This window comes from Podarcis pityusensis, assembly GCF_964106645.2.
Source record: "Podarcis pityusensis genome assembly, chromosome: 2".
Lineage (NCBI taxonomy): Eukaryota > Metazoa > Chordata > Lepidosauria > Squamata > Lacertidae > Podarcis > Podarcis pityusensis.
The window spans coordinates 110,784,665-110,810,353 of NC_138029.1; the positions used below are offsets into that span (position 1 = coordinate 110,784,665).

Consider the following 25,689-nt stretch of genomic DNA (forward strand, 5'->3'; position numbering starts at 1 on the left):
ACCCACAGCGCCACCCGCGTCCCACCCCTCCAGCTACACAGGGTCTAATCCTGCCAGACTTTGGTGGATGTCTCAAATTTCCAAGGTGTTGGATATTCAAATCACAGAGCTTGTCAAAACTGAGAGGTAACTATTTACAAATCCTGTTCTTTCAGCAAAGCAGGAATTTTAGGGTTAAAAATCCGTTTGCTTTCACTCAGAGGCTGTAATGTAGATTTTTGGGGGCTTTCATCTCATTCATCTAATTTCATCTTATTCACAAAACATCTCTGCAGGGTTCTCCCCTGAATAGCGGAAGCACAGCTTCCATTTTTAATACTTCTCACTTTGAAGTTCAAATTGAATTTAAGCCCCAAATTTTTAATTCCTCTCCAAAAGCCTCTTTTTATTTTACCTTAAAACAGAAGATCTGTCACTTCAGAGGGTGGCTTTTAGACTTTGGATATTCAGGTGTGCGTTGGAGCCGACAGCCCTCCTCGATCGTCTTCGCCTCCCCCACACGCTGCTGTTGCAGTTGCGGGAGACGGTTTGACGGGAGACCTGGGGCTCAGCTGGACCCCATTGCAGCCCCTCTCTTCTGCAGAGTTTTGTGGGGGCTTTTCTTTTTTAGCCCTAAAACCTCCCCTCGGTCGCCTGAAATCCCCCTAAAGGCTCTGTCTTACTCGGACGAAGCCCCGGGCGCCGCCATTTCCTCCACGATCCAGACCGGAAGCCCATAATCACCAAGTCAACTCTTTCTGCTATTTATTTAATTTTATTATGTTTTACAAGTTCATGAAATGTAAGAATGCTCTCTGCGTAGCTAGAAAATAAAGCACAGCAATGTAGCTCATACTATCTCATCCTTCCGCATCACACCTATTTTAACCCTTTCCTCTCGCAATGTAAACTCTCTCTCACAATGTTTCTTCTGCAAGCTGTTCCCCATCCAGTATTTCCCAGCTTCTGCCTTCTGAACTATGTTCCTCTGCAAATCAGTGTTCCAAATCTATGCAGTCCTCCTGCTCCTGGGACGATTCAGGGGAGGGGGACGTTCCCACAAATGCGCCTCAGGGCAGCTCCCCTCAGCACAGTCCCTCAAGACGGCGATTAGGTTTTGGCGAGAAAGTCTGGTCCTGGGCCGGGCGGTGGGCAGAGAGAAGGGAAGAGAAGTAGAGGGGATGCTTTTTCAGTGCAAGGGTAGTTCTTTGCGTAAGATGCTTCAGGTATGTGATGAATCTGTTGAGTTTTGACCTCCACCCTGTTAGTTTCTGTTTCTCACTGAGCAGCTGCGTGGAGTCACAGGACTCTGTTTACATTCCAGGGCTTCCAGACTGTTGGCAGTCTTTTTTTAAAAAAATAATATTTATTACTTTTCCAACAATTTAAACACTACAAAACAAAATGAACAATACAATACAAAAACACTACATAAAACTAACACATTAAACTAACAAAACAAAATAAAAACAGTTTAAAACACATCAAACAATTTCAATATCTTATCTTTCATTCCCTTATTTCAACGACCTCCTCACACCTCCCTTTTTGTATTCCACTTCTGTTAATTGTTTCAGCAGTTCCTTTCCATCTTCCTCTGTTTTCTATCCTATAATTATCTTAACATATTCTAACCTTATTTTTCCTTTAATACTCTAATAATCTATTTATACTTAATTCCTTATAACATTTCTACTAAAGCCATATAACTTCATTCCCACATCAGACTGTTGGCAGTCTCACGGGAAAGGAGAGGGATGTGATGTTAGTGGTTTCCTGTTTCCTTTGTTCTTTTGTTCAGTTGCTCTCTGCTCTCACAGGCAGAGGATATGTATTTCTTTGCTCTCTGCATAGCTAGAAAATAAAGCACAGCGTGTAGCTCATACTATCTCATCCTTCCGCATGCTGTTTTGATGCTCTGCTGGGACGAAAGAAATGAAAGAACACACACACAAAAAATCCCCAACCAACTTGATAGCAATCACATAACACACTGACAAATGTCTTGCTTGTTTATGTTGTAATCCTTCCTAAAAGTTGTTGTATTATATTCTACTTTAAGAACTTAATTTGTTCCGGAGGTCCGTTCTTAAACTGAAACTGTTCTTAACCTGAAGCACCACTTTACCTAATGGGGCCTCCCGCGCTGCCGCTGTGCAATTTCTGTTCTCATCCTGAAGCAAAGTTCTTAACCTGAGGTACTATTTCTGGGTTAGTGGAGTCTGTAACCTGAAGCGTCTGTAACCTGAAGCATCTGTAACCCGAGGTACCACTGTATCTTTCCACTGATATATAATTTTATGGTTTTACTCCCAAAAAGGGGGTTGTTATGAGCTATCAAACGCCAGAAAAACACTTTCTCCAAGGTTTCCACAATTTTGACCACTGGTGTATGTTGTCTTCTAGCTCCAAAGACACACATGCACACACAGATAGTATGAGCAAGCAGTGCTCCAAAGTGCTTCTCTTGAGAACTTGCCATCTAAGTTGTTTACTCACGGCAAAAGCTCTTATTTCCAAAAAGGACAGGAGGGGGAGGTCTCTCCCCCACTTTTAACCCACCCACTCCCACCGCACGGAAGGCAGAGGTCTTGTTCATTCACAATCCCTGGATCCACCGCCTCTCCCAGGGGATCCAGATGTAGGCAAGGTGCCTTGTTCTTCTCCATTCAAGGGCCACCCATGTATTCAAAGCAGTCCTTTGCAGATTAAGACTTAAGTTCAAAATAAGTACAAAAACCCAGCAAAAAGACTCACGGGTTTATAGTGGCACCAGCTTTCCTAGTCAAGATTCCACATTGTCAGACTGCAGCTCACAAAAACTTAAGCCATAATACATTTATGAGCCTTTATGGGCTGCAAAAGATGAATAAACAGAAGCATAGTTAATCTATGGACTTCCATCCCACAAGAGACAGTGATGGCCAGCAACTTGGATATCTTGAAAAAAGGGATTAAGCCGATTTCTGTGCTCTGCCCTTGCGGTCCTAGGCAGTAATGCTTCTTAATACTAGTTTCTGGAAAGCACAGGAGGGCAGAGAGCTCTTGGCCTGAAATACTGTTTGCTGGTTTCACACAGGCTTCTGCTTGGCCCCTGAGAGAACAGGATGCTGGACTAGGTGGGTCTTTGCCCGATGCAGCAGGATCATCTTATGTTCTAATATGTTGCAATATTTTTACACTTACATGTGGCATAAGAACACTTCAGTTTTACTTCTTACTCATAGGAGAGACTGCTATTGGAGCCTGAGAGCCTTTCCTCACTTGAAAAAGAAAAAGACAGATGTGTCTTATAAGCCAGTTCCACCGTAGAACTATAAAATAATGGTGCTCTCTTAAGTGTGAATGGAGTGATTATGGGTTTCTCTTGCCATTATCTCATCTTCATTCCTAAAAATTTGGAACATGGAGATAGTTGAAAATGGAGAGGGAGTGAAAATAAGAGAAGGTGCACATGGGGATTGACGTGCGTTCAGTTCCTTTCTTGTCTTTCTTAAAAGTCTAACAGGATTCTCTCCCCGCCCCAAACAGGTGAGGAAGAGGACGGTCAGAATTCTACGGAGCCATCTGTGAATTCATTGGGAAGAACAAAGAATGCAGGGAATGTGGAATGTGCTTTAGTCACCGTGGAAAAATGAGGATACACCAACGAACTCACACCGGAGAGAAACCATATAAATGCATGGAGTGTGGAAAGAGCTTCACTCATAATGGAGAATTTAGAATACATCAACGAACTCACACTGGGGAGAAACCATTTAAATGTATTGAATGTGGAAAGAGCTTCAGTCAAAGTGGAAACCTCAGAATACATCAACGAACTCACACAGGGGAGAAACCATTTAAATGCATTGAATGTGGAAAGAGCTTCAGTCAAAATGGAGTCCTTAGAATACATCAACGAACTCACACTGGGGAGAAACCATTTAAATGCATTGAATGTGGAAAGAGCTTCAGTCGTAGTGGACACCTTAGAAAACACCAGCAAACTCACATGGGGGAGAAACCATTTAAATGTATTGAATGTGGAAAGAGCTTCAGTGAAAATGGATCCCTCAGAATACATCAACGAACTCACACAGGGGAGAAACCATTTAAATGTATTGAATGTGGAAAGAGCTTCAGTGAAAATGGATCCCTCAGAATACATCAACGAACTCACACAGGGGAGAAACCATTTAAATGCACTGAATGTGGAAAGAGCTTCAGTCAAAATGGATCCCTCAGAATACATCAACGAACTCACACAGGGGAGAAACCTTTTAAATGCATTGAATGTGGAAAGGGCTTCATTCAAAATGGAGCCCTTAGAATACATCAACGAACTCACACGGGGGAGAAACCGTTTAAATGTATTGAATGTGGAAAGAGTTTCAGTGAAAGTGGAAAACTTAGAATACATCAACGAACTCACACGGGGGAGAAACCATTTAATTGTATGGAGTGTTGGAAGAGCTTCAGTCAAAGTGGAGTTCTTAGGAAACATCAGCTAACTCACACAGGGGGAAAACCACAGATGTAGGGAATGTGGACAGAGCTTCAGACGGAGTGGCGACCTTAATATTCATAAGCGAATTCGCCCAGGTGAAAAGCCGTATAAATGTATTGTGTTGGAACGACGCCCAGCCGGGAGCAATGCCAGCCTCCCAAAGCATTCCAGGGCGAAGTCCGGTGGCCGTCCCTGGCTGCCGTTCAGGAATCCTCCTCCAGTCCAGAGACAGACAAAATAGGCAGCATGACTCTCATGAGAAATGCATACCAACTTTCCCTTGACAAAAGCATCAGAAGGGAAAAGGCAGTTTTGTAGATCCAAACTACTTTATTAAACTGCATAAAACAATACAAACGACTGCATGACTTGAGCAGTCAGCTCTGAGTTTCACGACTCAACCCTGCTCTAATCCAAGAGCGGAAAGAAGGAAGGTTACGCTGAGAACAGCCTGAGAATCGTCTCTGACTTCCCTTCCCACGCTGTGAGACATCACCTGATGTAAACAGCTCTTGCTGTTTCCTGCCAGCGTGGCAATTGGTGTGGGCTGAAATCCCAACATCCTCCCCCATTTGAGCCTTACCAGATGTAAAAGCAAAAGCAGTATCAATTGAGGAAAACAAACAGTTGTTATACACATAACAATCCTGTTGTCCCAGTTCCACCTTTGGAACTACCTGCCACTGGATCTACCAGTTGAAACCTCTGGTGATTTCTTTTCCAAGGAACTAGAGCTTCAGCTCTACCTCAGCCAGGGAGAATTGTGTTGCAATCTGCAACATCCAGGAATGGCTTTGTCTCTGCCTTGGGCAAACCTTGAACCTGGTTTGAGCTGTTCCCTACAGCTATACATGCCACAGCTGAGTTAGCAAACTCCTGAGAACACCTTTTGGGTGGCACGCCCTTAGTGACTCTCTCAGATCGGCAAATGAGGTGCAGATCCTCCTTGCTGGCTGATTCCTCCTTGGGACTTTTGGGAGAAACATGCCCAACAGTGAACAGTGGTTCTTGCAATTCCAGTTCAGCCTGAACCTGTGAAGGCCTGGATATTGTGTGTGAACCTACCTCAATGACTGTGTCATCAGAACTTGTTGTGGAGCTCTCACTGTTGTCGTCACTATCAGAATCCTGATCAGCATTGGCATAAGTGGGGAAACAGTGGAGAATTTCTTTCTCTTGTCTACCAGTGCATTCGACACGTTTAGTCAGAATCACTGAATCAGACTCAGGAAGAACTACTCTGTAGTATCACTTTTCGTAACCCACAAAAATGTCTTTTGCATCTTTGATTCCCTGTGGTGTCTCCACACACAATCGGGATCCGAAAACTTTAAAGTATTTCACTGAAGGCTTTCTTTGGAACAGTTTCTCTGACTTCCCTTCCCACACTATGAGATGTCACCTGATGTAAACAGCTCTTGCTGTTTCCTGCGAGCGTGGCAACTGGTGGGGGCTGAAATCACTCTTTACTTCACATCAAGAAACTCATGAAGGCGGAAATCAATTTTAAATGCATGGAACCTGTGTGATGTTCTGGTGTTGGTATTTAAATTTGTATACACATATATATGTATTAAAGTAATGAAGGTCACATATACTAAAGGTACAAAAGAAGTTGGAAGTTGTTGCTAGATAAACAGGGAGAGTGTCGATCTGGAATGCTCAAGGTGTGTAATGAATCTGTTGAGTTTTGACCTCCGCCCTTCACTGCCAAAATGATGGGCTGCCCTTGTCTTGTGGATCAGCATCTGTCAGGCTTCAGGGAATTGGCTTCCTTCCCCCTTGGCCATAGATAAGCAGAACAAAGGAAAAGGTGTCTTCTTACCAGTTAGAAACTTTAATGATTCCAGCAAGAGAACAAAGAACCCGTCTTCTAGGAATGGCGGTGCTCCCAGTGAAGAGGTCCACCCCCTCACATCCCTAGTCACCCCCGTCACTTCTGCGTCTTATAATCTGAGCTCGTTCCCTCTGTGCTTTCTGTCCTGCCACTTTCGCAGCTGTCCCTGACCTTGGGGAAAGCGGATGGATGCTTTCCAGAGACCATGAATCTGTTAACTCTCTCTCTCCCAGTGTTTCTTCTGCAAGCTGTTCCCCATCCAGTATTTCCCAGCTTCTTCCTTCTGAACTATGTTCCTCTGCAAACCACTGGTCCAAATCTATAGTCGTCCTGCTCCTGGGAAGATTCAGAGGGAGGCTCCCACGAATGCACCTCAGTGCAGTTCTCCTCAGCTGGGTCCTGTGGGAGTCATAAAGCCACGGTAAAGGCTTGTAATATTGCAGGGTGCCCCCTGACCTCGGCTGACCAGCACTCTGAGCTTTACAATGTAATGGAATGTATTGCAGTTGTGTTTCCTCTGGGCAGTGATTGACCCTATATGGTGAAGGGGGCAATAAAAGCCTTGACCGGATAAGGTAACGTGAGACACTGGCAAACAGCCATGCGGCTGGAGAGAGACAAAGGATAAAAAAAGAAACGGCAGGAGGAGAGGAGGGAGGAGAAAGGAGCTGCTCCTACCATCATGAAAATATTGCTGGCTCTCTGTGTCATAATTTTATGCTAAACTTCGCCATTTGTAACGGCTGGCTCCGACAAGTGGTGCCCCGTGTGAGGCTGAATAAAAGAATACGTCTGAGGACTAAGAGGAGTTTAAAAGAAAACCGTGTGAGGCAACTTAAAGAAAACAGTCTGAGGCAGACTAAGAGGATTTTAAAAGGAAACCGTGTGAGGTTTATCGATCCTAGCAAAGGATATCATCGGCTCACTACGCCCGGCCAGGGTTCCATAGCGCTAATCATCTTAAAAAGATCCCGGTGAGTTCCGATCCCTTTTCTATCTTGATTTTAGAAAAATGGGCAGCTCTTTGTCTGCTCCCCAACAGAAATTTTTAAAAGACTTAAAATTTCTCCTCTCCTCCAACGAATTGGAAGTTCCGGAGGGTGATTTAATACAGCTCATTTTGGCCATTGAAGAGCATTCCCTCTGGTTTCCTGCAGATGGGACTTGGGAATTAAAACTTTGGGACAAGATCGGGGAACATTTTCATGGGCGCCCCAGCATAAGTGTTCGGATTTTAAATGCATGCTGCAAGGTTCATTACGCCATGGGCTCTTTATCACCAAAAAATATCTCCATGGCTGCATTTCCAACACAACCTTCAGCTTCTTTAATTCAGCCTGCTGTGTTAGAGTCTGTTCCAATACTTGCTTTGCCAGCAGCTCCAGACCCCAAACCTCCGGACTACAGTTCCTCACCTGAGGACCCAATCCTGCAAAAATACCGTGGTCTGGCTGGCAATGATCCTGCTCTTTCAGCGCCAGAACCAGAACCAGAACCTTTTCAACGTGCAGTCCTTGCCTGTTCCTTAATTCAGGATACTATGGCATTCCCTGTTATTGTGCCCCCTGCTGGTGCCCCGGCAGGCACCCAAGCCCAACACCAACCTTTTGACTTTAAGATCTTGAGAGAGCTGCAACAGTCAGTAAAGGCCAATGGACTCCAAGCCCCATATACACAGGCGCTTTTAGAAGCCACATTAGCCCAGCTCTTGGTTCCAGAGGCCCATACAGTGTTACCCCCATCAGCTGGTGTTTTGTTTGCCCACGAATGGGAAACTGCCTGCCATGCTTATGCTCCAGCCTTGTTACAACAAGTCAGAGGAAATAATCCAAATGTTACCCTCGCAGACGTCTTAGATGCCATGTTGGGGTGTGGTCCCTTCGCTCAAGCTTCAGTGCGAACCACACTGCTGCAAATCTTATTGAGGGACACTGCTCTTGCTGCTAAACAAGCAATGAGAAAAATCCCAGAACCCAGTATTCAATCAAGGTGGGGTTCAATCAGGCAAGAGGCAAGAGAATCATATTCTTCCTTTATGGACAGGCTGCTTACAGCAGTGAGTCGCCAAATTGAAAATCCTGAAGCCAAACAAATAATTATCAAACAATTGGCCTTTGAAAATGCCAATGAGGATTGTAAACTTGCATTGCGACCGATAATACACAATCCTGACACAGACACAGCAGCCATGCTTCGCATTTGTCAGTCTGTATGTACAGCCACCCACAAGGCTCATCTGCTGGCAACAGCGCTAAATGAAAACCAGCCTGTAGCCACCGATACAACTTGTTTCCAGTGTGGCAAACCAGGATCACCGATACCCCAGTGGGGGTAGAACAGTGGCCTCTACCAAAAGAAAAATCCGCAGCAGCGGCACCAGCTATCTCTGACCAGCTTATTTCTGAACAATTGACTTTCGGCCACATTGAACCATCTTCATCCCACTGGCTCCAGCAGACAGGGAACGGTTTGCTTTTACATTGCCAGTATATAACAATTTGCAGCCCACCCAGCGATATCAGTGGGTTGTCCTGCCTCAAGGCATGCAGAACTCCCCTACACTTTGTCAACATTTTGTGGGTGAAGCATTGAAACCTTTCCGCATGCGCCACCTAGAGGTGCTGCACACGAGCTGCATCTGGCAGTGTTTGCCTTCCTAACCATTTGCCTTGCCATCCTTTGCTGCACCGTTATACAAGGAACCAGCAGAAGACCCAGTCCAGTTGAAACCACCATATTTCACCTCATCGGCTGGCAAGCAGCTGTCGTCAGAATCCTACTCTGGCTGGCAGTATCCACGGCTCAGCCACTTTCGAACTAGAAGAACAGCGTTGTTGAATAAGACTTTTAGGGGAGAAAATTATCATAAGATATGGAGGGATGATATTTTTGTACAAGATATGATTATGTTTGCCAGTTTATTGCATGCTTCTAAATGTTGGGTGTGTATGCCAGTCATTCAGGCATAATGCTTCATGGTGTGCCTGTCAATGGATCTTTTCAATTTACTAATATTATATCCCCTAAGCAAACCTTTTGGCCTCCAGTATAATTGACCCTCCATGAGCCTGCCCCCATTTATTTTCAAATTAAGGAGGGGAAAGAATCATGGGGCATATATCCAAACTGTCAATATACATTGAAATTCACTTTTAATAGCTTTTGTTCTCTTACAGGAATATACAGTGACAAATCTCAGTGCTATAGAAGTGACACCAGTGCATGGTTAATAAACTAAAAGGAAGCCTACCATGCAGCTTGGAATCAGAATTCTTATATTCTTGGCTCCCGGATGGGAGTTGGCTTCGACATTTATTGATTTTAGTGATAATTATAGTAGTTATTTGCATTATTTTGTGTTGCTGTATCCAATGTATTCCTTCTTTAATTTCTATATGTACTGCATGGTTCTCCAGTCCGCGGCCCGCTTCCGGTGTCAAAGAGTCGCTTATCGCGTATTGACTCTGATATCAAATAAAGAAAGAGGGAGTCATAAAGCCACGGTAAAGGCTTGTAATATTGCAGGGTGACCCCTGACCTCGGCTGACCAGCACTCTGAGCTTTACAATGTATTGGAATGTATTGCAGTTGTGTTTCCTCTGGGCAGTGATTGACCCTATATGGTGAAGGGGGCAATAAAAGCCTTGACCGGATGAGGTAACGTGAGACACTGCCAAACAGCCATGCAGCTGGAGAGAGACAAAGGATAAAAAAAGAAACGGCAGGAGGAGAGGAGAGTTCGAAAGGAGCTGCTCCTACCATCATGAAAATATTGCTGGCTCTCTGTGTCACAATTTTATGCTAAACTTCGCCATTTGTAACGGCTGGCTCCGACAGGGTCCCTGGTTACGTTTTGGTTTAGGGGAGCAAGCATGGGCCTGCCCCTTGGGTGGGTGCGAGTGGAAAAGGAAAGCGAAGTACAGTGGTACCTCGGGTTACATACACTTCAGGTTACCGACTCCCCTAACCCAGAAATAGTACCTCGGGTTAAGAACTTTGCTTCAGGATGAGAACAGGATGAGAACAGGCAGCGCAGCAGCCATGGGAGGCCCATTAGCTAAAATGGTGCTTCAGCTTAAGAACAGTTTCAGTTTAAGAATGGGCCTCCGGAATGAATTAAGTACTTAACCCGAGGTACCACTGTAGAGGGGACGCTCCTTTTTCCTTGCAAGGCTAGTTCTTGTTTCTCCTTAGTGCACGCCTGTAATTAGCGAGTGTGCTTTTAACTGGAGTGCATCCCTTTGTCTTGGGAGTGCAAGATGATTCAGGAGGCCTTAGAGCGAAGCACGTGTATCTCACATGTGCCGTGAGAGCAGTGGTGGAGGGACGGTCGGGGTGCTTAAAAGGAGGCTGTTGTTTCGTTAGGGGGGGAGAGTCTTAGCAACGTCAAAAAGGAAGAGCCAAGCGCGCCTACAAGATACATGTGCTTGCTACTCTGATTCGGAAGATGGGCAGTGGAAGTGGCAGTGGAAGTGGCACTTGATCTAATGAAGATTAAGTTAATTGCAAACTTTTTTAAAAAAACACAATATTCTTTATTGATTAAAAAATTTGCATGTCGATAAAAACATTATGTACAATATCTTAACAGGTAGAAAAAAAAGAAAATAATATAAAATAGAAAATTCATAAAGAAATAAAAAATGAAGTAACAAAGATAAGAAACCAAGAAAGAATAGTAAGAAAAAAAGACAAAGTTATTTACATAGTAAAAGTACTCAACGACACCATCCTTCCCATACTTCTCATTATATTGTTCGATATAACATTCTTTTTTACACAGGCTTACATTATATAATATCATTTCTTTCTGCTTTGTATACATTCCTTTGATCTTTTTCTTTATAAATATCACTCAATCTCTGCTCATATGGAGTTATTTGTACAAGAAAATTTTACATAATTCTTAAATGTTATCCATTCTCTAGTTACTTTTTGTTTCCCTATTCCCCTAACTGATCTTGTCAGTTTTGCTAATTGTAGATATTGTAACATGAGTATCTGCCAATCTGTAATCTCTGAGAGTGTTTCATTTTTCCAGCTCCTTGCTATAAGGGTTCTAGCTGCTGTTTTACCATACATAAACAATGATCTTATAACTTTTTAAATTTCTGATGGTAATATATCAAGTAGGAAAATCTTTGGCGTTTTGTTTTTTTTAAAGTAATTTTAAATAGTTTCTTAAACTCGTTCTAAATATCATTCCAGTATTTGCCAATGGCTACACAGGTCCACCACATATGATAATATGACCCTTCCTCTTTTTTACGTCAGGTTGATGTTTTCCCTTTATACATTTTAGCAAGCTTTTTTGGGGTAAGATGCCATCTATATACCACTCCCTGCAAGGCCTTTCCCACCTGGCCTTGGGGGCGGGGCCCAGACTCACCCAGCCCTACTATGTTAAATATGTATTCTGTAGTTGACTTCCTTTGTGATGTTTTATTTTGAAATCTTTAAAATAATAGTTTAGTTTTCTGTTATGTTGCTTTGACCATATATTCTATATTTCAAATTTTTCAGATTGTTTTATTTATGTTTTATTGATTTAGTATGCTGTAAATCGCTTTGAGGTTTTTCTTAAAAATATGAAGTGGTATAGAAATTAAATAAAAAAAGTATAGAGCAGGGATATCCAACATGGGGTTGCTCAGATGTTGGGTAACAACTCCCATAAGACTCAGCCCAGATGGTCAAGGTTGATGAGAGGTGTAGTTCAAAAGCTCAAGGGTGCAAAATCTCACGTTTCTTACAACTTTTCATTATGAATCATTATAGGTAAAACTTTTATTGATACAGAGCTCATTTTTAGGGAGCAGCTCGTCACTTCTGCCTTATAAACAAACCCAAATATATTGACACACTTTACTTTAAAACCAAGTTTCAGAACAGAGGAAAACAAAAACTTTTTTTTTAATAAGACCTTTTTTAACTTTACAAAAAATAGTGTTATCAATGCATGATTTGCTTTTCATATGTATAAAAATGTTTATTTCCTGGCCCACCTCCCATCACTGTGGGGAGAGCCTGGGGCACGGGATAAGAATGCAGGGTCAGCCTGACATCCATCAGTTCTCTGGCTCCAACAGCAGCCATCCAGGCATTTCTGCAAAACTCACAATCAGGACATGAAGGCGAGAGCCACCCTCTCTTTGTGACCCCCACCCTGTCTGAGGAAAACCCGTATACAAATAGCCAATTCAATTTCCTAGCTGCCAACCTTTATGTGGCCAAAATGGAACCCTTCCTCCAAGGAAGAGAGGGAGGTACCAGTAACCTTGAGGCAGCTCCATTGGTTACGTATGTCCAATAATTTTTTAGGTGGGGGGAAAAGATAGACAAAGCCACGCAATGAGAACTGGATATGGTCAGTGGATACAGAAAACTGGCTGTGGGGTTGGGGTGCTGGTGGACAGCAGGAATGGAAAACTGGAGAGGGATGAATAGCAATGGAGTGTGCTGGAAAAGGGTAATGTTTTGGATCAGAAGCACTCAGTGCCTCAGCATTTTCTTCCATGTCTTTACTGGACAGGCTGCTCTGGTACTTATCACTGGGGAGAGAGTACCTTGCCTTCAACTTCTTCTCAATGCCAGCATCCACCTCCCATCATCCACAGCCTTTTATGATGATTGCTGAGCCTGATGGGGGTTGCAACATCTGGAGGGCCAGAGGTTCCCACACTTACTTGCAGGCTCCGGCCTAAGACCTAGTTCATCAGAGTTGGGTCCTTGTTGGCTAAGAGCGCCGGGGATGATGGGAGTTATAGTCCAACAACATCTAGGGACCCAAGATTGAATGACACCGGCTTGTAGGATATATTGTTGCCTAGGCTAAGCAGTCCTGGGTCTTGGGAGGAGGCCACACATATACCACCTTGAGTTTCATCATGGAAGAAAGGAAGGATATGGCAGCAGAAAAGTAGAATGTTTCTTAAATAAATCAAGGCCCATGGTTGCTTTTTGCTGAGCCCTGCTATATAGGCGCGCAGGACTCTGCCTCATGTTGGATTTTGGGCAGGGGGAAGTGTGTTGCCATGATACTTTTTTCATCCTGCTTGCATTCTTTGTGTATAAAGAATGTAAATCATTTTAACTGATTTTAATAGCATTCTGATATTGCTTTAAACTGCCGAGGGTGGGGCCTTATAGTGAAGAGTGGCAACAAAATAATAATCTGAATACAGTGCTCTACATTGGGATACAAAAGGGGCAAGCTAGAATGAGTTTTGTTTGCCTAACTGGGCTCCCAAAATTGTTTCCTATGGTAATGACACGCGACATGAGCCTCACAGAAGTGAGTGAAAAGCAAAATGAAACCTATTATTCAAGAACCCAGTCAGTTAGCTAACCTTGACCGTGGCAGAAATGCATTTTCCCACCTTCCCTTGAAACAGCCTTGCCCTACAACGCTGTGTCACAAGCTGTCCATGGCCACGGTCCCAGATTTCTGAAGGCAGGCAGTGGGGACGAGTGCTGTGTTGCCCTGTGAGGAACACAAAACGGCACTGGAGGCTGCCATTGTGGGCTCCATTTGTTCACTGTCACCCCTGATTGCTTGCCTTCTCCACATCCACACCACATTTAAATCATTCTAGTACCACTTCAGTCAGTCATGGATTCCCCCAAAGCATTCTGGGAGCTGTAGTGAGTCTGGCTGGCTGCTGCTGTTGCTGCTGCTTCTGTCACTGTTCACTGTTTCTGTGTCTGTGAGGAGAATACAGGACACTGCAAAAGACACAGGGTGCCATAAGCCAGACAGAGAGTGATCCCTCCCTATACATGTAAATAGAGAGACTTCTGTTCAGGAGATTTCTGTATAAAGAACTCTTTATAGAGGGGAAAATAGGGACTAAGTGAGGTTGGAGTGGAACCATGTTTGTTTAAATATGACAATGAAAAATATGCTCTTCATTTAAATTTTTATTAAAATAATTCATTCAGTTACCCAGAAGAGTCATTAGGCTTTTTTTGCTGTAATTACTTTATACATTGTAAGAAGGGGGTCATGAAACCCTTGATCCCGCTCCTTAAAATACTGAATGGGACTCCTAAATAAATATGCATAGGCCCAGGCTGCACAAAAACTGGTATTTTGTACTGCAGCCCACATCTCAGAATAACAGATAGGCACCATACTGAGATTTCTGTAACTGCTCCAGAGAGACTTGTTTTTTAAAATGTTTTTATTAAATTATTGGGTACACCCAGAGTCTCTGTTTTCAAGTCACAGAATCCTTCAAACAAGTCAGTCCTATTCAGAGTGAGACAGTACTGTTCTAGGCAATATAGGGTTGGGAGGGGGAATAAAAGTGGGAAGAGAGAGGGAAGGAAAGCATGAAAGAAATGAGAGAGACTGTTGTTTTTTAAAATGTTTTTATTAAATTCTTGGGTACACGCAGAGTCCCTGTTTTCAAGTCACAGAATCCTTCAAACAAGTCAGTCCTATTCAGAGTGAGACAGTACTGTTCTAGGCAATATAGGGTTGGGAGGGGGAATAAAAGTGGGAAGAGAGAGGGAAGGAAAGCGTGAAAGAAATGAGAGAGACTGTTGTTTTTTAAAATGTTTTTATTAAATTCTTGGGTACACGCAGAGTCCCTGTTTTCAAGTCACAGAATCCTTCAAACAAGTCAGTCCTATTCAGAGTGAGACAGTACTGTTCTAGGCAATATAGGGTTGGGAGGGGGAATAAAAGTGGGAAGAGAGAGGGAAAGAAAGCGTGAAAGAAATACACATTTCATTCATTTCTATAGTATATGAGTTTTTGCGTCAGCGTCAGGTAAACAGGTATTTTATTTTTATTGGCAGTGGGAGAGACCCTGAGGGCTCAGGAGGTGGCTAGTTGCAGGATATCCGTCAAAGCAACGCCCAATCTCTGTGGTGCTCGAGAGTGACCCCCCAATGGCTGTTCACACATGCGAGGGAGCCATTGCCTGCTGCAGTCAACATGTGGCGACCGTGTGTGTCTAAAATCCCAGGAGGCAGAGACCCAAATCTGGACCGAGACAAGGGGACGGCAGATCTCTAGCTAGGGATTGACCTGTGGGAATGTTTAGAAAGGCAGGAGAGGATATATTTTTTGATGATATCCATACTAACTTGCGTTAACAAGTTCTATATCTTAGCATAGTTCAAACATTTTCCTTTTCAAATTTGCACAGTGGTAAGCTTGTTGCAGGCTCCTCTGAGCCTCACTATTTAAGATTCCTGATAAGACCCCTTGTTATTCCTCTTTAGAAGTGTAGACACGACAGTCTTACTAAAATCAATATAAAAGTAGTTTATTCATTTTCATTCAGTTCACAATTAGATTCCTGAAGGCAGGCTTAAGTTACAAAAGTATATCTATATTTATATCTATATCTATACATAAACTATAATATAAGGGAGTTAGTCCCAAGTGACTGCGACTGAGCAGTCACTTCTCATAACACATAGAAAAAAACAAAATGGAGAAGAAAGAATGAAGCACATGGAGGAGGTGTGCTCCTCCACCCAGAATAGGCCACACCTATTTCAAGTCACATGTAGAGGAAGCGCTTGTCCCAGCTCAGGAGGAAAGAGGAAGTTTTCTCCTGGGTGGCACAAAGCATCCCCTAGCATGTTCACTCTAGGAAAGTTGTACCTGGAGGGGGCACTAGGGGGCGCATTGGAAGATGGCCGACAATACCATCTCTCCGACCCACACGGGGTAATTAAGAGGCTGTTATGGGAGTAGGCAGCCTCCCTTGTTGCCCCAAGGAAATGGGGAACGCTGCCCTTGCCTGCTGTGCCCTTAAATCGCCCCCTAATTCGAAAGAAGGGGGTGAGGGCCCTAGGCAGAATGCCCCCGTGTGGACCTCGGCTCTCCTGGACGCTGTCTCTGATCGCGCACTAGTTGCAGCAATTTGGAATAATTAATTACAAAAGAAGCAAATGCACATATTTCAAGTGAAGAAGGGGAGTGAAGTCTGCTAATTTAAGTGACCTCTGCGAAAGAAGACGACGGGCTGGAAAAACAGGAATATTTTACGATGAAGATACACCAAAGGCGGGGTATGTTGACAACGGGGCTGAATGGGGGGGGGAACCTTTTTTACTTTCCTTCTATGTGATTTACAAGAACCCCTCCTCATTAGAATCGTCGGTTGAACTGACCCAAGCAGGATGATTAAGGTCTGTGTGGAGATAAACTTTAACCAAAAGTATGCTTTATGGAGACCGAGAAGCAATAAGAGCTTTTGGGAATGGCGCAGCAATTAATTCGGAGTCGCCATCTTGCCAAAGGATTTATAGCCGGGAGGAAGAATGGATTTGTTTTCAGACTGCATTCCTAGTGAATCTCCTCAGAGGTTTTGAGAAAGGAGGCAGATTGGTGAAGATTAATGACGCTAAGACTGTTTTGATGTATGGAAGTGATGTTATATGGAAAACGTCTGGATATGGCTACTGGATTAAAAAAATAATATCCACGCAGGATTACAAACTGTTCTAACCAGCTTGCGGAGACTATCAGAGGTCACAAAGAGAAAGGAAAAATATATGAAAATAACAACAAGAGATGTGGGAAAATAAGAAAAGACTGGATAGTACTGTGAACATCATAAGGTTAGATTTGTGGACATTAAAACAGCAGTAAGAAGCAAGAAGTTGATTGGATCCCTTCGGAACTTGAAATATGGGTACCCCCAACAAAAATTTAAAATTCGGCTGTGTAATTTGGAATTTATGTAATTTGGTTTGATTTGATGTGATTGGTCGATTAATAAAAAATTATTCTTAAAAAAAAAAAGGAATGTTGTACCCGACTGCTACGAATTTCATATCCCACAGACCCAAGCTCCTCCTGCCCACTGACCAGAAAATGTCCCCCACAAAAAAAGCCCACCCTGAGATTCCTTCTCCTTTCGTTCTCCAATTTTACAAAGGCAAACTCCTATTATGCAAGAAATTGCTTAAAAAAATTTGTGGTGGTGCCCTCATTGTGAATAAGTGAGGTTCATAGACCACAGAATCATAGAGTTGGAAGGGACCAAGGGGGTCTTGCAGCCGAACCCCCTGCAATGCAGGAATCTTTTTGATAAGGTGGGGCTCGAACACACAACCCCGAGAATCTCATGCTCTACCAACTGAGTTATCCCAGGACTCAAATCAAATTCAACCGATAGACTTACAATGAATCGGGAGTAAAGCTTTTGTATGAATATATTACCTCAAGTTATTCTGATGCTTCCAAATGCACTGGTACAATTTTCAGATTGAACAAGTGGTATAATTACTATTGTTGTTGTTGTTGTTGTTGTTATTCTCCAGGCAATTTGGATGACTTCCAGCAAAATATAAAAACATAATAAGACATCAGACATTAAAAACTTCCTGATTCTGCTTCTTTGACAGAAGCCGACAAATTTAGGATAGATGCTCTATATCAACTCAATGACAGGGAACCAGGCAGCGGGCCTTCTTGGTAGTGGTACCCACTCTGGAATGCTCTCCCGTCAGATGTCCAGGAAATAAGCATCTATCTGACTTTTATAAGACATCTGAAGGCAGCCCTGTATGGAGAAGCTTTTAATGTTTCATGTTTCATTGGTTTTTAAAAAATATTCTGTTGGGAGCTGCCCTAGTAGCTGGGGAAACCCAGCCAGATGAGCGGGTATAAATAATATTGTTGTAATATTAATATTATTATGCTTAATTGATAGCAGTTCCCAGAAGCCGCCGGAGGGGAGAGATGCTCTTGGGCTCCAATCCTCCTTGCAGTCTTGGCCACCATGAGGAGACAGTCCTGAGATTCCTGCATTGCAGGGGGTTGGACTAGATGACTCTCAGGGTCCCCTTCCATCTCTACGTTTCTATGATTCTAAGAGGGTGCGGGACTAGATGGGCTTGATCAAACTACAGGGCTCTTCATGTGATCTGTGAACCTTCAGGCAGAGGCCCCATCTCTTATTTGCAACTAGGATGAATCAGCTGCAATACCCCCACACTTGAGCCACTGCTTCCCTGCCTGCTCTCTCTCCACCCCCAACCCCAGTTCCATGGGTACTGCATTGCATTGCACACCCACACGCCACAAAGCTTGCTGCACCCCGAGGCGCTTTGCACTCAGCGGATTCCTTGCAGGACAAGGGCAGTGCACGACGGCAGAGGGGGCGGGTCAGCTGTTCCACTTAAGCCCAGCCCCCTTTCCTAGGTCAGTATGGAGCAGCCCCACCTTCTCTTTCTCTCTCTCTATGGCAGCTTGCACTCTCTGGCTTTAACCCTTAAGGCAACGAGTTCCCTATACTCGAAGCCCAGGTTCCCTCCCTCCTTTCCCCATTGGCTGGGTCCTGCAATTATCCCCCAGAGATATCCTGCCTCCCAGGCGGGGCTCCCATTCCTGCCCCCGCTGCCCAGGGTCGCTGCTGCTGCCAGGATTTCGGGTGAGTGCAAAGCCAGCGGCGGGGAAAGGAGGGAAGGGGCTTGACAAGGGGGTCCAGGATGAGAAGCCCCGGGACGGGGAGAGGCGGCCTGCACAAGTCCGGGCAGGGAGAAGAAGAGAAGGGAGGAAAGGGAGCTGTTTCTCTTAATGGGGCCTTGAAGGTGGCGGGGGGGGGGAGTGTTCCGCTGTGGAAAGAGAGAAACTTTTTCCTGCCCGGATCTGGTGCAAAGGGAGTTGCAGGGAAGGAGGCGGGAAAGGGGAGACGGTTGGGCATTGCAGACCAGTCTCGCCGTAGTAATAATTATATAAATAAATAAATAAATAAATGACATTTATTACCCCCCCCCCTCATTTTCTGGATTTCCCCAGCCACTCTGGGCGGCTTCCAACAAAATAAGAAACACCAAAAACATCCAAACATCCAAGTCTTCCGTTTTGTAGAGGAGATGGGGACATGGATTGCTGGATGGCAGAGAAAGAGGAAAAGATGGGGAGGAAAACAAAGGCAGGGGGGTCCTGGCAGGAAGAAGGAAGGGGTGAGGCCTTCTCCAAAGCAGCTCTTTGTTCCTTGAACTCCTTGCATAAAGTAGTGGGGGCAGGTTTGATGAGGCCCTAAGCTACTGGAGGTAATGGGGCCCTTTATATGTCCAGCTATCCTTTGTCAACAGCAAATTGTTGCTGTTTTTTGTGTTGAATATAGGCTGCATGGTAATTTATGGACCTAATAGGTATCTCAAACCATTTGCACATAACAGAGTATGTATTTTCTCAAAGTAATTGTTGAACTGAAATACAATTACGAAGTATATTAATAGTGAAATAATTATTAAGCTCTAACTTAAAATGATTTTGTTATTCATAACAAACTTAATAATGCAAACACATTGGAATTTGGGAATAACAAAAGTTCCTTTAGAAACACAATTTACAAAGACTCCTAATCTAGTCCTAGAAACTTGCTATAATAGTAGGTGTAAATATATGATGCAAACTACTAATAATTATAAATAGCCTTATTAATATGAAAGTAATTGTTATAACCTGTACAATGCAATTGTAGTTAATACAATGCATTTTTTTATATAAGTATCAATATTACCATAATAGTCCACATTCTTCATTGGGACAGCAGACCTTTGTACCCTGTTACACTTAGTGAGCGTAAAAGACAGTATTTCTAGTAATATGTCACATTTGTAAATAATACCAATACTATACACACCTGTACATAAAAATTATTTTACAGGACTAATTGTATTAATGCATCTACCCAATACCTATTCAACTGTATAATTTTATCATGATTCATTGTGTACACTGTGTATACAAACAGTACACAAACATGATCTAAATTATGATACTTTCCTTCTTGCCTTTGCCAAAGCAAAGTCACTGAGGATATCATCAGATGATAAACTGCTTAGCTTGTCACTTTCTATGTACATGAGGCTGAAGTAACATAATGTATCTTGAGACATTGTTGTTCCAAATTCATTTTTTATCCTCTTCAGTCGAGAAACGGATCTTTACAAATGGCAATTTGCAATCATCATTCAAAGGAACATTCTCAGAATTGCTTCTACATTAGGGAATGTTGATTGGGCATTGTTGTTGTTCTTTAGTTACTTAGTCGTGTCTGACTCTTTGTGACCCCATGGACCTTAGCACGCCAGGCACTCCAGTTTTCCACTGCCTCCTGCAGTTTGGTCAAACTCATGTTAGTAGCTTTGAGAGCACTGTCCAACCATCTCGTCCTCTGCATATAAGTTAAATACGGTAAGCAAGGAGACAATATACAGCCTTGTCGTACTCCTTTCCCAATTTTGAGCCAATCAGTTGTTCCATATCCAGTTCTAACTGTTGCTTCTTGTCCCACATAGAGATTTCTCAGGAGACAGATGAGGTGGTCAGGCACTCCCATTTCTTTAAGAACTTGCCATAGTTTGCTGTGGTCCACATAGTCAAAGGCTTTTGCGTAGTCAATGAAGAAGTAGATAATTTTCTGGAACTTTCTAGCTTTCTCCCTAATCCAGCGCATGTTTGCAATTTGGTCTCTGGGTCCTCTGCCCCTTCAAAATCCAGCTTGCACTTCTGGGAGTTCTCAGTCTACATACTGCTTAAGCCTGCCTTGTAGAATTTTAAGCATAACCTTGCTAGCGTTTGAAATGAGCACAATTGTGCCGTAGTTGGAGCATTCTTTGGCGCTGCCCTTCTTTGGGATTGCGTTGTAGACTGATCTTCTCCAATCCTCTGGCCACTGCTGAGTTTTCCAAACTTGCTGGCATATTGAGTGTAGCACCTTAACAGTATCATCTTTTAAGTTTTTAAATAGTTCCACTGAAATGTCATCACTTCCACTGGCCTTGTTATTAGCAGTGCTTTCTAAGGCCCATTTGACTTCACTCTCCAGGATGTCTGGCTCAAGGTCATCAGTCACACTACCTGGGGTGTACGAGACATCCATATCTTCCTGGCATAATTCCTCTGTGTATTCTTGCCACCTCTTCTTGATGTCTTCTGCTTCTGTTAGGTCCTTACCACTTTTGTCCTTTATTATGGTAATCTTTGCACAAAATGTTCCTTTCACATTTCCAGCTTTCTTGAACAGATCTCTGGTTTTTCCCATTCTATTGTTTTCGTCTATTTCTTTGCGCTGCTCATTTAAGAAGTCCCTCTTGTCTCTCCTTGCTATTCATTGGAAGTCTGCATTCAATTTACTGTATCTTTAACTATCTCCCCTGGCATTTTGCATGCCTTCTCCCCCCTGCGATTTGTAAGGCCTCATTGGACAACCATTTTGCTTTCTTGCATTTCCTTTTCATTGGGATGGTTTTCATTGCTGCGTCCTGTATGATGTTCTGAGCCTCCATCCATAGTTCTTCAGAAGAAGAAGAAGAATTAGAATTGGAGTTTCGATTTGATATCCCGCTTTATCACTACCCCAGGGAGTCTCAAAGCGGCTAACATTCTCCTTTCCCTTCCTCTCCCACATCAAACACTCTCTGAGGTGAGTGAGGCTGAGAGATTTCAGAGAAGTGTGACTAGCCCAAGATCACCCAGCATCTTATACATGGGGGCGTCTTACAGACGGAAAAATATGGTACATTTTACATTCCAATTAATCTCCCCGCCCCCCATGACTTCCCCCAACTTCCCTTTTTGGGATATATCATATAAATTTCTTCTACATATAATTTCATACGCCTTATAATACTGAAAATTAAAATTATACCTTATAACCCTCCCTTCTCCTTCCTAGCGCCATCTTTCCCCGGCAAAGCGGGCGCTTTAGGCACAGCCTCCAGTGCCTGCCTGGGCCCTGGGCAGGGTTCTGCTCGTTCCCTCGCTCACCCAGGGAGGTATCTGGGCAGCCTGGCCTGCTAAGCCTTACCCTTCGCTCTCCTGTCATTGGGCAGCGACCAAGGAGGCACGGCCCCCATTAACATGAGGGGTGTTGGCTTGGCGCGGGGGGTGGGGGCGGCAGAAGGAGGCGTTTGGAAGCTCCCGGACTGGCGGTTAGTCTCTTGCCTGTGCGTGTGGCGAGTGTGGTGGCTTTGGGTGGGCTTGCGTGCCTTCGCCAGCATTTGCAGGCCAGCAGCTGCGGATGAGTTGTGCCTCTGTGTGCAACAAAGAGGAAAAGAGAAGTTCTCCTTTAGAAGGCAGAACAGGCAAGAGCTGTCACTATCACCTCATAACTCTTGGGTGGGGTGAAAGTATGTTAAATGGGAGATAAAGACGGGGCTTGCAAAGTGTGCTGTTGGCAGGGTGGGAAGCGCAGCTGCTTTGTGTAGACGCAGAGGAGGCGGCTGCTTCCGAATTAAGACTCCTAATTAAGCGGGGTCCCTCCCTGCCTCCCAGGCGGGGGCTCCCATTCCCGCCCCCGCTGCGGATGGTCGCTGCTGCTGCCAGGATTTCGGGTGAGTGCAAAGCCAGCGGCGGGGAAGGAGGGAAGGGGCTTGGCAAGGGGGTGGGTGTCCAGGATGGGAAGCCCCGGGACGGGAAGAGGCGGCCTGCACAAGTTCTGGATGGGGGAAGAGGAAGGAGGAAAGGGAGTTCTTCTTTTTAATGGGGGCTTTGAAGGTGGAGTAGGGGGGTTACGCTGTGGAAAGAGAGAGAGGCTTCTTCCTGCACGGATGTGGTGCAAAGGGAATTGCATGGAAGGAGGGGAGAGGGTTGGGTATTGATGGCAAGGCTCATAATATTAATAATAATAATAATAATAATAATAATAATAATACCCTGCCCATTGTCTGGGTTTCCCCAGCCAGTCTGGGCGGCTTCCAACAAAATAAAAAACACCCAAAACAACCAAACATTGAAGTCTTTTGTAGAAATGGCCTTCGATTTTAAAGAAATGCCCTCTTGAAGAAATCACGGGGTGTAAATATGTATGTTGTCCTCGAGGTCGAAGCACACACAGAACACCTAGTATGAGCAAGCAGTGCTCCAAAGTGCTTCTCTTGTGAACTTGCCGTCTAAGTTGTTTACTAATGGCAAAGGCTCCTGTTTCCCAAAAGGACAGGAGGGGGAGGTCTCTCCCCCACTTTTAAGCCACCCCACTCCCACCGCATGGAAGGCAGAGGTCTTGTTCTTTCACAATCCCAGTAAACCTTCTGTGTATCTGAAGTGAACCAGGTGCTGCGGCTCCTTCCCCTCTCACTAGGCTGCTGCAAGAAAAGGCAGCGGAGGAGGAGGAAACAGATGGGTTTGAAGGCTCTTTCTGCCCCTCTCTCCTGAGCAGAGGGTGTTTGCAGGGCAGGAGGACAGAGGAGGCAGCAGTGGGTGGATCCACCGCCTTTCCCAGGGGGTCCAGATGCAAGCAGGGGGCTTCCTTCTTCTCCATGTATTCAGAGCAGTCCAACCATGTATTCAGAGCAGTCCTTTGCAAATTACTGTCTTTCTTGGTGTATAAGACAAGGTTTTTTTACCCAATTTTTAAAGTTAAAAAGCATGGGTCGTCTTATACATGGGATATAGCAATTAAATATATAAATAAATGCAGTACTTGCTCTGGCAGTCGCAGCTCCTTGCAGTGGCGAGCCCTGGGGCCTCCATAGTCTGCTTGCCTCCCCCCACTCTGCCCGCCCTACAGCTGGGAGGGAGGCTGTAGGCTGTTCGTTTTTGCCATGCAGCGTCTTTGTGCTGCTCAGCAAACTCCCATGCAGAAACCACCTATCAGCTCCCCGATCGCCACCGGCAGCCGCCAATCACGCTCCTGCTTGCTGCGACAAGGGCAGCTGTCTATTGGCTGCCGCAGCAGCAAGAAGGAGGGCTAATGGCAGCGATCAGGCAGCTGCAACGCGAGTGGTTGTGAGCTGCGTTCTGGTGGGTTAGTGATTTTCAGCATTCCCCCAAATAATCCTCCCCAAAAGCTCAATCCCCCTATTTTCAAAATTTTGAGGCCCTCAAAATAGGGCCTTATAGACAGAAAAATACGGTAAGTCTCATGTTCCATGGGATCTAGTCTTATCTCCTGAGTTCACACCAATAAAACTCCGAAACAGAGAGGAGTCCACCATTGTTTATTGCAAAGCAATAGGTTACAGTTGGATCGTTCCACAAAACTGCAACCCTGCCCAGTGGTTCAGGCAGTGGTATTTATATAATTTCAAACAAAGCATTTCGATTTCGACCAATCATTTACATCAGAGATGTCCAAGCGCTGGACCACAATTGACAGGTAGACCTCTGTGTTGTTTTGGGTCGATTATGAGACCTTTGAAGGCCCCGCCCCCTTTCCGCAAGAACTTCTGCACATGCTCCTGTTTCTGTTTCTGCTCAGCAGTTCCTTGTTTTAATGTTTATTGTTGCCAAAAGAATCTAAATTTTTCTTGCGTCCCCCGCCTCCTTAAAAAAGTCCCTTTAGAGTTTCACGTTCCTCATATTCATCATTACCTCATTTTATTTATAATATACATGTGCGATAAGCACTGGCAATTTCTGCTGATTTAGTTTTGATTCCCACAGCATTCTGTTACGTTGTGTTCATGTGCATGTTGGGAACCTGTGTTACATGCAGCCATTTGCACCATGTGGCGACTCATGTACCAGCTTTCATCTGTATCTTTGTGATTCTCATATTAGCTGTATTTCTGCCCCAATTGGGGGGGGGGCGGCAACTTGCAAAATAAGCAGTTATAAAGCACAGCCTACCATAACTTCTGTTTTAGAAGCACACTCAAGGATTTACAGAGATACACATTATTACATTTATTGTGGCCCTTTGGGCAACTGCCACAAGGCCATTCCTGCCCATACCATGCCAGCCTTAGGAAGGGAGAAGGGACAGGCAGACGGAAGGAATTGCCAAAGGTGTTTGAAAATGGGTGGAGGCTCTTGGGAAGTGGGTGCCCAATAGGGGCTTCTACAGAGACAGCAGAATCCCTGCAGGGGCTCTGAGACTCCCTTGACTTCTTCCTTCCTCCCAGGAAGCTACAACTTGCCTTGGCTTCTGCGCTCCTCAAGAAGTTGAACCTGTAAACCTGGTCAGGATGGACGGAGGAAGATGGTTCATTTATTGTCTTTCCTAAAAGTCTAACAGGATTTTCTCTCTCTCCCCCCACTCCCAAACAGGTGAGGAAGACGATGGTCAGAATTCTACAGAGCCATCTGTGAATTCATTGGGAAGAACAAAGAAACAGTTTAAATGCAAGGAATGTGGAATGTGATTTAGTCACTTTGGAAGACTGAGGATACACCAACAAACTCACACAGGAGAGAATCCATTTGAATACATGGAGTGTGGAAAGAGCTTCAGTCATAGTGGAGCCCTCAGAACACATCAACAAACTCACACGGGGGAGAAACTGTTTGAATGTATGCAGTGTGGAAAGAGCTTGAGTTCTAGTGGAGCTCTTAGAACACATCAACGAACTCACACAGGGGAGAAACCGTTTGAATGTATTGAATGTGGAAAGAGCTTCAGTTGTAGTGGAGCTCTTAGAACACATCAACGAACTCACACTGGGGAGAAACCATTTAAAT

At 44.3% G+C, this 25,689-nt stretch overlaps 4 protein-coding genes across 4 annotated transcripts in view; all 4 read left to right on the forward strand.

The window, feature by feature from the left end:
- The window catches only part of LOC308469911 (uncharacterized protein), a gene marked incomplete at its 3' end in the record, with an annotated part of 57,389 nt that extends 32,000 nt beyond the window's left edge, over positions 1-25,389 (forward strand). Inside the window, exon 4 of the mRNA XM_080993010.1 lies at positions 25,279-25,389. The remainder of the gene's footprint in view (positions 1-25,278) is intronic.
- Positions 3,554-25,689, forward strand: part of LOC308470013 (uncharacterized protein) — a 31,856-nt gene continuing 9,720 nt past the window's right edge. Inside the window, exon 1 of the mRNA XM_080993225.1 lies at positions 3,554-6,632. Coding sequence (XP_080849351.1) covers positions 3,590-4,501 — 912 coding nt within the window. The 5' untranslated portion in view covers positions 3,554-3,589 and the 3' untranslated portion in view covers positions 4,502-6,632. The remainder of the gene's footprint in view (positions 6,633-25,689) is intronic.
- LOC308469663 (uncharacterized protein) overlaps positions 18,634-25,689 on the forward strand; it is a 40,293-nt gene continuing 33,237 nt past the window's right edge. Inside the window, exon 1 of the mRNA XM_080992444.1 lies at positions 18,634-18,706. The gene's annotated coding sequence lies outside the window, so the exon portion shown is untranslated. The remainder of the gene's footprint in view (positions 18,707-25,689) is intronic.
- The window catches only part of LOC308465160 (uncharacterized protein), a gene marked incomplete at its 5' end in the record, with an annotated part of 56,778 nt that continues 56,528 nt past the window's right edge, over positions 25,440-25,689 (forward strand). Inside the window, one exon of the mRNA XM_080984963.1 lies at positions 25,440-25,521. Coding sequence (XP_080841089.1) covers positions 25,440-25,521 — 82 coding nt within the window. The remainder of the gene's footprint in view (positions 25,522-25,689) is intronic.